We start from the raw sequence: 14303 nt of genomic DNA, 5'->3' as shown, positions 1-14303 counted from the left end.
GGGAAGTAGAAACATATGTGAGAGCCAAATTGGATATACGGAGCATTAATCTCCCCCTTTAACTTTCCCATATATATATCACAGACCAATAAGAAAAAGGAGCCACTGAGCTTTAATCTGTGAGGAATCTGTTTTTTATTTATTACTTGAGAATTAATTAGACAACAAGAGCTGAAACCAACTAGGGAAATAAGGAAGGAGAAATACAAATGAATAATCTTAGATCTAAGCTTAGTTTAGTCTATTCCTTTATAAAACTCACCGAATCCCAAACTGCCTGCAAGACCGAACACCAAACCAGGTGCACTCCTTTATTGCTGCTAAATTCACTGCCAGAGAGAGAGAACTTCCGTTCCTGCCCTCACTTTTAAGTCGGTGTCCCAGAAGTTCCTAGTGTTCTCCTCCCCGAAAGGGGGGTCCTTCAAAAGCCACTTCAGTAGCATGTGTAATCTCTCAAATGATTCAGCTAAAACTTCCGATATATATCTTTACCACAAATAATTTTTACCACACATATAAGATGCTTTATGAGGATAGTGTCTCCACCTTTCCGGTTAAGATGGAAAATTTGCATTAAAGAAGAAGAGATAAAGGCAGAAATCTAAATTAGTGCCTGTTTGGAGAGGGGAGGGGTGTCTTCAAATTCTAGGCCAAAGAATTTCAACTTTGTCCTATATGTTTTGGGTAGTACTGTTAGAAGTTCTAAGTAAACAATCATTTCTTTTTCTTAATTGAGCTATTTTGTTTTTTAACACAACAATCACATTTACCAAACAACTACCACCATCCCCAACCATGATTCATTCCCATTATTAAAAGTTAGGCAAGACCACCTAAATGCCCCTTCTCTCATGAATCCTTTCCTAATGTTCCTCCTTAAACTTGCTTTTAAACAAAGATACAGGGAGTCAGCTAGGTAGCGCAGTGCATAAAGCAAGTGACCCTGGATTCAGGAGGACCTGAGTTCAAATTTGGCCTCAGACACTTGACACTAGCTGTGTGACCCTGGGCAAGTAACTTAACCCTCATTGCACCAGCCTCCCCCCCCCCAAAAAAAAAAGATACAAAGAACACTGATTGCAAAGGAAGCAAAAGGATCAAAAGGAAAAGACAGGTTATACAATTGCCTTACTCTCAAAAATCACCACCCAGCGTAATAACCCATCTTTTCCCTGTGTTGTAAATGCCTAACTTGCCTTGTGGATATTTTCATTTTAAAGGCATGGGGAACAACAGGATCACAGAGATTTAGAGCTGAAAGGGACCTTTAAGGTCAACCATCTCATTTTAATATTTTTTTTTTTTTTTAGTGAGGCAATTGGGGTTAAGTGACTTGCCCAGGGTCACACAGCTAGTAAGTGTGTGTTAAGTGTCTGAGGCCGGATTTGAACTCAGGTACTCCTGATTCCAGGGCTGGTGCTCTATCCACTGCGCCACCTAGCTGCCCCCAACCATCTCATTTTAGAGATGAAGAAACTGAGGTACAGAGAGGGGAAGTGACTCACCTCAAACTAGTAAAAGGGAGAGTCTAGATTTGAACTCATGTCCTCTGTCCACTAATCCATCCTGTTTAATCTTTGTTACAAAGGAAGGTGTGGTGGGTAGAGGTAGATTGGAAATGGGGAAGGTATATTTAGAAGTAACTGTAATTTTCCATATCACTAAAGATGTCCTATCTCATTGCTGAGACTCCTGCTTTCATTCCATTCCATTGCGGCTGAGCTACAGTTTTAACACTAAATATAAAATCCTGATAAGTATTTATTGACAGCTTGTTACATAAGTGCTTTGGGAGCTGTTGCTGTTTGTCCTTCATTCTTAGGAGTACTAAAGACATCCAGGAAAGTGATGTCTTGACTTGCAAGTGAATTGGATTTAAGTGAAGAAGGGCTGTGCAAAGTCATCAGTCTCACTCCTCCAGAGTCATTTGGGTCCAGTGGCAAGATATAGATCAAGACAACTAGAGATAACCCTGAATTTAGTGGGAGCCAAAGGCCTTTTTTAAGATAAGGTCTTTCCCAGATCTCAGTTTGGTTGAGGCAACACTTATTCAGTGATTAGGGCTAGGTAAGAAATTGGGGTTGGGGGGGCTCTTTTACCTACTCAAAAAAAAAAACCAAAAATTACCTGGGAGGGGAAGAACCTCGGGATTTCTGGCCAAAACAGAAACAATTGCTATTTACACTCAGAGCCAACAAAATGACCAAATGAGGCTTGGGTTGGGGCCCATTACTGGTCAGTCACTAAGAGCTGGAGTGATTTGGGTTTAAGGCCCAGTCAAGTAGCTCCATTTGAATCCCAATGGGCTTTACCAAGGCCTGGTTTCCTAGAGTGCTATTTCAAGAAATTTCTGTTCTTTTGGGCAGAGCGCCCACATTTTAGTGTAAGATTTCCCAGGGGAAGGAAGGGGGAAAGGGAAGAAGGAAGGAAAGAAAGGAGCAAAGGAACAGCATTGCTCAACTGGAACTGACCAGTTGGGTCCCCAATGGGGCAGCTACTACTACTCACAGATTGCTTTTTCCCCATCATTATTCTTCTTCTTTTTTTTTTCCTTCTGTTTCCCAAGTTTTATTGCAATACGGTGAGTGAACACAGGGAGAGAACCAGAATAGTGGAAAGGTATCTCTCGAATAGTGAAAGTAAAGACAGTTATATTTATAGTATGGATAAATTGATTATCAGTCTCATTATAATAATCTCTACCTTAGGGAGGTACAGAGGAAGGTTTATCCTAATTTGGAGTTCCTGGGCTCCTAAACCAACCCCTGAGGCCCGTACCTTTTTCAGTGGAGGTGTGTTTTAGGGGTTTATACGTCATAAGGTGAATCTGGGGGCAGATTTGGCCTTTTCTGTGCATGTCTCTTTCTGATTCACGTGACTAGTTTCAAAATATCTTCATTTTTCTTTTGTTTCTAATCTAAGTTTCTATAGCCTGTCATTTTTTCATTGTTATAGTCTCAGGTCTTCATGGCCTCACTCCCTCTGTTCACGTTATAGGTACTGATTTATGTGGGTAAGAGAACTTAGCATCCTCACTTCTAAGTTATCCATTAACTGGGATCTGAATCCCTCTTAGAGCTCATATCTGAAGCTTGGGTCTTAGGTTTTTCTGTTAACCCCCTTTTCACCTCCTACATCATTTCACCCTTTTCATATATCCCAGGAAAAAGGACGAAGATCATCTCTTCTATTACTGCAAGTTAAATTTGTAAGCATAACTTCATATTCAAATACCCAACAAAAGGAATAGTAAGGGCAGTAGTTTTCCAGACCCACCAAAGAAAATTATCCCAGGCTTCTCTTCTAACTCTAGTATAAGAAGAGGCAGCAGCATTCTTACTCTGGAATCCAAATAGCCCAAGATAACATATGGGCTTAAGCAAGTGGTATTTTACACTAAAGACATATAATCTCCTTGGTATAGGAAGGGGAAATACCTGTGGTTGCCTGTCATTCTGGAAGAGGACCAGTGACGTTGGGAAAGTGATGTCCTGACTTGCAAGTGAATTGGATTTACATGAGATAGGATTGTATGTATGTATATAGGATATATTTAATCTGCCTTGGATAAACTGACACCTGGGAAAGACCTTAAAGTTACTTTTGATCTATTTGGGGTACACAGAATGATGCGCCAAAACAAAGAATTAAACACAACATATATGTTCAAGAATGAAATTGTGTAATGGATCATAGATGCCATGGAGAAGGATATGTTTGGCAGTAGTTAGAGAAAGCATGCTAGGATCACATTAATGCTTTAACCCTTGGCAGCCTCCACCAAGTAAAAGCACAGGTCCTTTGTTTGACATTGAGTCTGCCTTCGCTCAATCTCCTCAGACTTCTCACACTACACTCCTTACTATATATTTCATGTCCCAGCCAAATGGAGGGACTGTTTGCTTTTCCTTGAATAGATCACTCGATTTCATAGAATCACAAGAGCTGGTAGAAAACAAAAAGGTGAGTTAATCTAACCTGTCCATGAAGCAGGAATCCCTTCCTATATATAACATTCTCAATATATGTATGATCCATCCCCCTTTAAAGCTCTACTGAAGCAAAAACTCATTACCTGTTGAGGCATGACATTTCTAGATAGTTTTAATTATTGGAATGTTTCACATATACTGAGATGAAATCAGCTTTTCTCTATAACTTCTGCTCCATTAGACCTAGTCATCTCTTCTGAGGTCAAGAAGGGTAGTCTCCGATCTCTTCAACGTGACAACTAATCCCAAATAATTGAAGAATACAATCATATTTCTCTTAAGTCTTTTCTCCATGTTCGAAAATCCTCGTGTTTTCAAGATATCCTTCCTATTGTACAGATTGAGTTAATAATAATTTTGGATTTTATTTTGACCAGTAGGAAGAAATGGTTGATGAATAACCAACAACAATGATGATTTTTAAAAGTCCCATATTTGAATAGCACTTTATAATTAACAAAACATTTTTTATGGTTAACATTTACATAGTACTTTAAGGTTTTAAAAGTACCTTTTACATAACTACAGAAACGTAAAGAAAAGAATAAAAGCTTCACAACCACAATCAATTTATTGATACAGGTGTGATGGTGAAGCATTCCCCTTCACCCCTCAGGTAGTGGACTATTGACAAAGAAGAGACATACATTTTCAGACAAGGACAGTGTGATTTTTTTTTTCTTAATTGTACTTATTTATCACAGGGGAGCATTTTATTGGTGGTGGTGGGGAATCATCGGGAAGTGACAATGATATTAAAAAGGAAAGAGCATCAAGAAAACATTTCTTAGTGTTTTATGCTTATTTCCTCATTTGAGTATCTTGGTAACTTTATGAGGTAGGCACACTTATAACAAGTAGGCTGCTAGGAGATAGTGACTTGCCCAAAGACACAAAGTTATTAAAAGTGAAAGCAAAATTTGAAACCAGGTTTTCTGCCATCTATACATCCAATTCCTTCCACTTTGCCAGAAGAAACAAATGGAGCATTGGGAGAAAGTGTCCATGTCATCTTAGAATTTGTAAAAGACAAGGAAGATAATGTTGGCATAGTTGGAGAAATAGATAGAATTTAGGAATTCCTTTTTTTAAAAAAATTTGTAGGAATGATAGAATGACAGGCATAATTTTATAGCTAAAGATGAGACGAACAGTACTCAAGAGATTTTAAGCTCTAAAAAAAACCTCTGATAATATGGCTGAATGATCTAGATGAGAAAGACTTTGTACTGAGGTTTTAGACAAATTTGGAATTTAAAAGGAGATGTACAAGTCATTCAGAAAACTCACACATTTATCAGGTATCTACTGCAAGCAGATCACTATACAAAAGGTGAAGGAAGGATAAATACTGGAGAGTGGTAAGCTACTAAATGAGCTCCCACTCAAAGGACAAAAGCTTATAAATGTAAATCTGGAGCTAGAAGAGCAAAGAAGAGATAGGCCTAATGTTTAGAGATAGATGAGATTTTAGATAAAGACTACAAAACTACTTAATTTCAATGCCTTCCCCTTTTAAGAGAAAGTTAAAAGGAAGTGAAATCCAAGATAGTTAAGATTGTAAATACCATGTTGTTCTATCCTACAGTTTAAGTCTCCTGACCCAGAAGAATTCTATGGGTCTCTACAACAGAGACCTAGAAATTTCTTCTGTGAAGTTCCAGACCAAATTAGTAAATACTTGGTTTATCAAAAGAGATAATACATGCTAATCACTTTGCAAATCTTAAAGTGCTATAGATATGTTAGATATTTTTGAGTACCAATAACCTCTTCTAATGCTTCATCATAACAAAAGGGTATCTGGCTGAGTTCTCAAAGGCTTTGAGCCCATCAATGGACTGTGTGCTTGTCATCTAAGGAATGGCCACACTGTGTTTGGAAAGGCTCATTACTAGAAGTTTGAATAGCAGGTAACGATTTTTTTCTAAGCCACAACTCGACAGGTTATTATTAATTCTCTCAAAGGTTGTGATGTGTTGAGGGTGGAGTAGAGTAAATAGCAATACCTAATTAAAGTCACAGGTTCTCTAGCAGAAAGCTTCTTAAACTGTGGGTCATGACCCCATATGGGTAACTAAATGTGGGAGTCATGAAAAATTTGGCAACAGTAAAAGGTTATGTATACCTTACCTATTTTATATACTTCTGTGCCTATGATCCTGTTGTTCCTTTGCCTTTAAAAGGGGGCATTTACAACTTGGGGAAAAGATGGGTTACACTGGGTGGTGATTTTTACTTAGAGAGTAAAGTAATTGTACAGTTTGTCTTTTCCTTTTGACTCTTTTGATTCCTTTGCAATTAGTGTTCTTTGTATCAAAATAACAAATTAAAATATTCTAACATGATGACAGGTGACAACTCACTGTATTTTGTTCATCTGGTTATAATTGTAACAGTTCCCCAACAGTTCCCTGTATAGATGGTTATTGATGGTAAAATAGATGCATCATGATAAGGAAAACATTTAGGATGCCACATTTTAAGAAGAATATATGGGGCAGCTAGGTGGCGCAGTGGATAGAGCACCGGCCCTGGAGTCAGGAGTACCTGAGTTCAAATCCGGCCTCAGACACTTAACACACACTTACTAGCTGTGTGACCCTGGGCAAGTCACTTAACCCCAATTGCCTCACTAAAAAAAAAAAATTTTTTTTTAAAAAGAAGAAGAATATTAGCAAATTTGAGCACATCTGGAAAGAAATGACCAAGCTAAAAGCACTAGAGACCATGGTCCTGAGATCAGAATTCAGGTGGAATAAGCTGAACAAGGCTTTGGTTGGTTGGTTGATCTATCTATATTGGACCAAAGAGGAGACTCAAAGAAGGGATAGGACCAGTGCTCTGGGGGCATGAAATGAATGATACTTAATGACTGAGAGGAGGCTACTTAAGCAGATCATATTTCTCTGCCAGAGAAGAGCTTTTAGCCTGGAAAGTACAGGACAAATATGGCTAATAGGGAGCTGTTGTCCAGAATAAGATGATGAGAAGGCATCCTGGTGCTTTTGAGTTCAAGTTACCTGAAAGTAAACAAGGTATATTGAGACAATTAGGTGTGATTGCTAGGTGTGTCAGTGATATTTTGAGAAAATACCACAGTAATAGTATATGTCCCAGTTTTCAAAATAAAGAAAAAAATGGAGTCTACAAGTTCTAGACCAAGGGTTCTTAACCTTCTTTTGAATCACAGACCCCTTTGACAGTGTTGTGAAGCTTTCTCAAGAATGATGTTTTAAATTCGTAAAATACATGGAATTAAAGGAAACCAATTATAATGAAGTACACATGAAAATGAGTCCAGGGACCCCAGGTTAAGAATATTTGCTCTCTAGCCCAATGAGTTTAGCTTTTTTTTTTTTAATTGAGTTTTGTTTAATCTTTCACTTTCACATCACAGTTATTTCTAAATATACCTCCCACCCTACCTTGCCACCAAGCCTTGCCTTATAATAAGATTTTTTTTGAAGTTCAACAAAACCAGCACATGGCCTTGTCTAATTGCCTGTGTTGCCCATGACTAACAATTAGTTTTATCCAGCTGCCGTAAAAGCTTTTAATAATAGCTCTAATCTATGTAGTGCTTTAAGACTTGCAACAAGCCATACATATATTCTTATTTGATCTTCACAACAGTTCTGTGAGATAATTACTATCATAATCTTCATTTTTACAGATGGGAAAACTGAAGGATAGAGAGGTTTTGACTTGTCCATAGTCACAAAGCTAGTGTTTGAGGTGGGATTTGGACTCAAATTTTCCATAATCTAAAGTCCAATGCTTTATCTACTGTATCACGCTACCCATCACCAAAAGTTTACCATCAGTTAACAATCAGCAGGCAATATGGCACAGTGAATAGAGTGCTGGACCTTGAATCAGGTAGACCTAATTCAAATCTCACCTCAAGCACTAACTAGCTTTGTCGTTGTACAACTCACTTAACCTCTGTCTGCCTCAGCTTTCTTATCTTTAAAATGGGATAACAAGAGTACCTACCTCATAGGGTTGTCGTAAGAATCAAATGAATTAATAATTGTAATTCGCTCTGTAAACCTTAAAGTTCTGTGTAAATGCTAGTTATTAAGTGCCTATTGCCAGTTTTCTAGCTGCCACGGATACAATGAATGAAACTATTCCTCGTTGCAAGAAACTTATATTCTGATGGAAAAGACAAGTACATATATATTTATATAATAATATGGGGCAAAGGTCAGGAGGGGAGTATATTGCAGACATGGGAAACAGTGCAACAGCACAGAGATGGAATTTCATTCCTGTGTAAGAAACAAAAGGTGACTGGATTGCTTAATTGCATAGTCTAAGGGCTAGGGGGGGAGTTGTACTCTATGAAGCTGGAAATACAGGTTTGAGTCAGTTTATAAAAGGGTTTAAAATTTAAACAGAAGCTTACATTTTATCCTAAAGGCAATAGGGAAGTACTGGAGTTGGCTGATTAGGGGAATCCCATAATAATTTATTTAAGAAAAATCACTTTGGATGTGTATAGGGTGGCCTGGAGAAATGAGGGGCTTGAGGCAAGGAGACCAATCTGGAGTTGAATGAAATAATATAGGTAAGAAATGATAAGTGTCTGAACTAAGATAGCTGCGTAGGTAAAGAAGCGTCATGGAGATGAGAACAAGATTTGACAACTGGATTATAAAGTGAGGGGAAATGAGGAACTGAGGGTAATGAACCTTGGGAACAGGAAGAGTGAGTGGTGGTGCCTGCATGCAAAGGCTAAATGACTACTTGTCAAATATATTGTAGAGCATTCCTGTTCCCATGTGGGCAGAACTAGATGGTTTGAGGTTCTTTCTATCTATAGTGGGATAGTGTCAAGTAAAACTGAAAAGGTTAGGTAGCAGGTTGAAGCCAGATGATTGGGAGAGCCTTGAATGCCAGGATAAGTAGGTTGGTAGAATAAAAAGTCCTGGATTTGGATTCAGAGTAGACTGAATTCAGTTCCTGGCTATTTACTGCCTTAGAACCTTGGGCAAATTACACTTCTACTCTCTGCTCCTCAGTTTCCATATCTGTAAAATGAGAGGTTTGGACTAAGTGAGCTCTTAAGATCCCTTTCCATTCTAAATTCTATGATCTCTGTGACAGTGTCTGTTGGAAACCTGCCAGTTAAGATTTTAGAAGCCACTGTGACACCCCATTTCTGATCTCTTTGCCTTTGCACTTAGTGTCAACACAACACCCCCCCCCCCCCCCAATGCCTGGAGTGCCCTTCTCTCTCACTTATGTCTCTTACAGGCTTTGCTTTCTCTCAAAACTAAGCTAAAGCTCTGCCTTATATGTGGAAACTCTCCTGATCCCCACCCACCCAGTTTTTTGATGCCTTCCTGCCTTCCCCACAACTGCCTTGCATTTATTTTGTATATATTCCTTATGTGCAAATCAACATTGGTGGAATTTCCTCAGCAAGAGTTGCCTATACTGATGAACCAGGAAAAAAAAATTGTATATACTTTAGTATAGTTGTCTCCCCCAATAGCCTGTAAGCTTCCATTAGGACAAGGACTGTATAATTTTTGTCTTTTATCCCTCAGTACCTAGCATAGTACCTGGCGGGTAGACCATTTAATTAAAGCACCTCGAATGATAACAAAGGCAGGTATATGACCTTTCTACAACTTGAAGAGAATTTTCTGGAGCACTGAGAGATTAAACGACTTCCTCCTGAGTCACACAGCCAGAATGTGTCAGAGACAGGACTTGAACCCCAGCCGCCCTGACTGCAGAGCCAGTTCTCTCCTCAGTGCTTCGCCCTGCCTATCTTCATGTGACAGACACTTGAGTGCCTTCTACTCCAAATCTCAGCTGTGATGTGTTACATGCTTTTTTCCCCACACACACATTATCAGTACCAACTATTGAAGATGCTAGCCATGTTCACTTGTGATTTGAATAGCCAGGAATATGCTAGGTATGATACTGAATGTAGAGATGGTTTTTATTTAATCTGTTGATGGATGGTAACTATACCAGATATAGCCAGTGTGCATTTGGGGCATCTTCATTTTTGATTTTTGAACTCACCTCAAAAGGCTCTCCCCTTCTCTCTAGTTCTCGACTCCCAAATGTTATAGTTTGGCTGTTCTTTAGAGTAGACTTTTATAATCTGATTTTTTTTTTCTTTTCTGCTTTTCAGATGTACCTCCTGCTGATCAAGAGAAGCTTTTTATCCAGAAGTTGCGTCAATGTTGTGTCCTCTTTGACTTTGTTTCTGATCCACTGAGTGATCTAAAGTGGAAGGAAGTAAAACGAGCTGCTTTAAGTGAAATGGTAGAATATATCACACACAATCGAAATGTGATCACAGAGCCTATTTACCCTGAAGTAGTACATATGGTAAGTGATTATACTTTTAATTATAGTTTCTAATCCTTTAGTTAGGCAGTGGATTCAGGTATTTACAGGGTAGGATGAGGTGGCATGTAGACTGCTTACCATCATCAGTCTTTTCTGTTTACATTTGGAAGGATGTAGGTATTTGTAAAGTGTATCTTAATTGTGTGTAAAGTATAAATATTTATTGTACATCATAATTACCATGCTCAGTGCATGGAAGTTAACCATAACTTCCTTCCCTGACTAAAGGACTTTATATGGATCAAAATAAATATGTGTTTAGCTTATTATTTCCATCCCCTTATTTGGGTTCCTATACCACATCTATACCTTCTACTTGGTTCACCTCTCTGAACCTTAGCATTTACAGCTATGTCATGAAACTAAAGATCGGTAATTTCACATAACTACTTTTATCTTCCACAATTGGCACTTTCCCTTTTTGATGATGATGATAATAATATTTCAGTAGATCCCTTTTCTTTATCAACGTGGATACTATATCCAGTAGTGTAAATTGCAAGTAAATTGCAATATCTTCACATCTGATGTGATTCTTGTCCATTTTCTCCCATAAATCCTTCATAAGGTATCTGTATCCATCATTATAGGAATTGTCCTCCAAGCCTTATTAACCCCTATTTTGTACAAGTACATCTTTTAGGTTGCATCTCTTTTGTTCTTCTTTCTTGACACCTGACTTTCTACCTCTTTCCCAGTCATATATTCTTGAATCATTTCTTTTTGCCATTTTTTGCCCATAAGTGATTTTTGGCAACTTCCAGCCATCTTGTTTTTTAGGTATTCTGCAAATTTTATTCTTCAGAAATAGTAATGATCAATGATTAGCAGCCACATTTACCTCCCCAAGAGAAAACTGGTATTTAAAGATGGAGATTTGTGTCAGGAGTAGCTTAGGATAAAGGAAAATACCATGTAGTTTTGGGCCCAGTTCACTCTCTGTCCACAGCATCTGCCTGAGATGATTCCCTAGGCTGCCTGTCTAAATGCATACCAGTCTTTATCCATTTATTTTCTGTTGTGTTTCCTGCCTCTATCAGAAGGCCTCTCTTTTGAATAGCTATAGATCTCATGAAAAGGGAAAATATACAGGCTTTTGCAGTTTTCTACAACAGACCACACCCTCATAGTAACACAATTGACTGAAAGTTTTAGAAAATATGAGATTTTACTGTGTTTTGATGATTTTTTAGTTAACAAAAATCCATCTTCTCTTTCCCCTCACCATAACCCCAGTTGAAAAAGAAAGAAAAACAAAACCCTTGAAACAAATTTGCACAGTCAAAAAAATTCCAATTTGACCATTTCCAGATACATATATGTCTCATTCTTTTTTTTTTTTTTTTTTTTTTTTTGGCGGGGCAATGGGGGTTAAGTGACTTGCCCAGGGTCACACAGCTAGTAAGTGTCAAGTGTCTGAGGCCGGATTTGAACTCAGGTACTCCTGAATCCAGGGCTGGTGCTTTAACCACTGCGCCATCTAGCTGCCCCTATGTCTCATTCTTTACCTTGATTCCATCACTACTCTGTTAAAAAATGGTCTTCATGTTGTGTGTCCTTTGGAATCAAGATTAGTTATTACATTAAAGAGAGTTCCCAAGTGTTTCAAAACTAATCTTTGATTATTAGTATTTTAATTATTAACATCCAACTTAAAAATACTGTTGTTATTGCATAAATTCTTCTGGTTCTGTTCACTTTATTGTACATCAGTTCATACAAGTATTCCCAGGTTTCTCTGAAATAGTCTCCTTCTTTATTTCGTAAGGCACAATAGTATTCCATCCTACTCATATACATGTGATTTGTCAATATTTTTTAAGTATTCAATCCCAAGAGCCTTAAAGGCTTCCTTCTAATATGATGTCTCTAACAAGGTGTCTCTTATGTATGTTACAGTCATACCAAATTTTTTGATAGGTGTAACCAACAGACACAATTTTGGTCATAGATTTTCTGTCAGTATTAAGTATGCTATGAAACAAGGACACATATTAGCCCAGGATATTCAGCACTGTCATGGAGAAGGTCTTGCACAGAGCCCACATGGAAGGAGTCCTTACAAAGAGTGAGGTGCTCCAACATTCCAAACACTCCAATTTGGAATCCGAGTCATCTTTTATTCCTCCTTCTCCTTCACAATTCACATCCAGTCAATTGTGCATGTACAGCTTCCTCTTATCCATCACCTTATCTCCGCTCACACAGCTAACACACTCATCGTCTCTCGCCTGGTTATTATAAGAGTTTCTTAATTGCTTTCTCTGTTTCCAGTCTGCCCTCCAGCCCTCTTTCTAAAGAACAGGTATGATCGTCATCCCCTGCTCAGAAATCTTCAGTGGCTCCTTCTTCCCTCGAGGGCAGTACATAGATTCAGCCTAGCATTTACAGGCTTCCACAATCTGGCTTCTGTGTCCCTTGCCAGACTTACTTTGTCTGACTCCCCTTCACACTCTCTATGTCCCAGCCAAATTGGAAATTGTCCCTGAGCTCAACCAACATTAGTCTCACACATCTGTGTCTTCTTACAGACTGTCTCCTATGCCATTTGTACTCCCCTCTCATCATCCTTATCTTCCTTCTGGGTTCAGCTGAGCTATCACTTACCTTGGGAAGTTTTTTGTATTTCACAGTTGACACTTTTCCTTCCCTCTTCAAAATACCTGTAATTAGGCAGCTAGGTGGCACAGTGGACAGAATGCTGGACTTGGAATCAGGAAGATACGGATTTGAATCCTGCTGTGTGACCTTGGGAAAATCATTTAACCTCACTCAGTCTCAGTTTCTTCATCTTTAAAGTGGAGATAATTATAGCACCTGCTTCTCGGGGCTGCTGTAACTGGCAAATAAGATAACAAACATAAAGCTCTTTACAAACCTTAGAGTAATATGTAAATGTTTGCTATTATCATTGTTGTTATTAGGTTCCACCCTCAAACTTCAAATGGAAAGGAAAGCAAGTTCCTCAAAAAGCAGGAACTGTGTGATTTTTGCCTTCGTGGCCCCAATGCCTAGCCCAGTGCCTTGCATGCCTTGTGTATTTTGTAAGTGTTCACTAAATTAGCTTTAAGCCCAAGAATACAACTGGGCTTCATCAGTAGTAATAGCTTATATTTATCTGGTGCTTTGTGGTTCACTGAATATTTTCCCAACAATAACCCTATAATAGGAATAGTGTAAGAATTAGCACCCCGTTTTTACAGTAGAGGAACATGATGCTCAGAAAGCTTGTGATTTGGTTTCAGTCATGAGCTAATGAGGAAGCAGATCAAATACCTTTTCTTTTATCCCAAACTGAGTCCATGTACATGCTTATAGCTTAGAAGTATCTTCATCTTCAGCTGAAAGACAGTTTCTCCTTCTGTAAAATGAGGGAGTGGAGATTAGGTTGGATTTGATGCTCTCGAAAGCCTGTTTTAGTCTTAATTCTCTAAATGGAATGCTACACTGCCATTCTCTTGGGAGTTGTTGGGGGTAATGCTTAAATGTTTGTTCTCCAAGTAAATGTGTTCTCCATGCAAATGCTTAAATGTTTTCAGAGGCCTTAGTTATTTTCATATTTATTTAATAACTTAGCTGTCTTAGCTGCAGTTGTTTCTTAAGCTTTAGAATAAGAAAATCCTAGGTACTTGTATGATTGACAAACATTACTATTAGTATGTTTCTAATGCTATTTAATTGATTGTCCTTAATAAATACTGTTTTTGTTTGTTTGTTTTGTTTTGTTTGTGGTGGTTGTTTTGTTTGTTTGCTTTGAGGAGCAGTGAGAATTAAGTGACTTGCCCAGGGTCACACAGCTAGTAAGTGTCAAGTGGCTGAGGCTGGATTTGAACTCAGGTCCTCCTGAATCCAGGGTCAGTACTTTATCCACTGCACTGTTAACCAAAAAAAAAAAAATGCATATTGCATTTGAAAATCAATACTTTT

At 38.3% G+C, this 14303-nt stretch overlaps 1 protein-coding gene across 8 annotated transcripts in view; it reads left to right on the top strand.

Annotated features, from left to right (window-relative positions):
- PPP2R5C (protein phosphatase 2 regulatory subunit B'gamma) overlaps positions 1-14303 on the top strand; it is a 196655-nt gene that overhangs the window by 96833 nt on the left and 85519 nt on the right. For all 8 annotated transcript variants that reach the window (XM_043981614.1, XM_043981615.1, XM_043981617.1 and 5 more), the window contains one exon: positions 10156-10355. In XM_043981614.1, coding sequence (XP_043837549.1) covers positions 10156-10355 — 200 coding nt within the window. The remainder of the gene's footprint in view (positions 1-10155; positions 10356-14303) is intronic.

The sequence above is a fragment of the Dromiciops gliroides genome, chromosome 2 (assembly GCF_019393635.1).
Source record: "Dromiciops gliroides isolate mDroGli1 chromosome 2, mDroGli1.pri, whole genome shotgun sequence".
NCBI lineage: Eukaryota > Metazoa > Chordata > Mammalia > Microbiotheria > Microbiotheriidae > Dromiciops > Dromiciops gliroides.
This window is presented reverse-complemented; position numbering and strand designations above follow the sequence as displayed.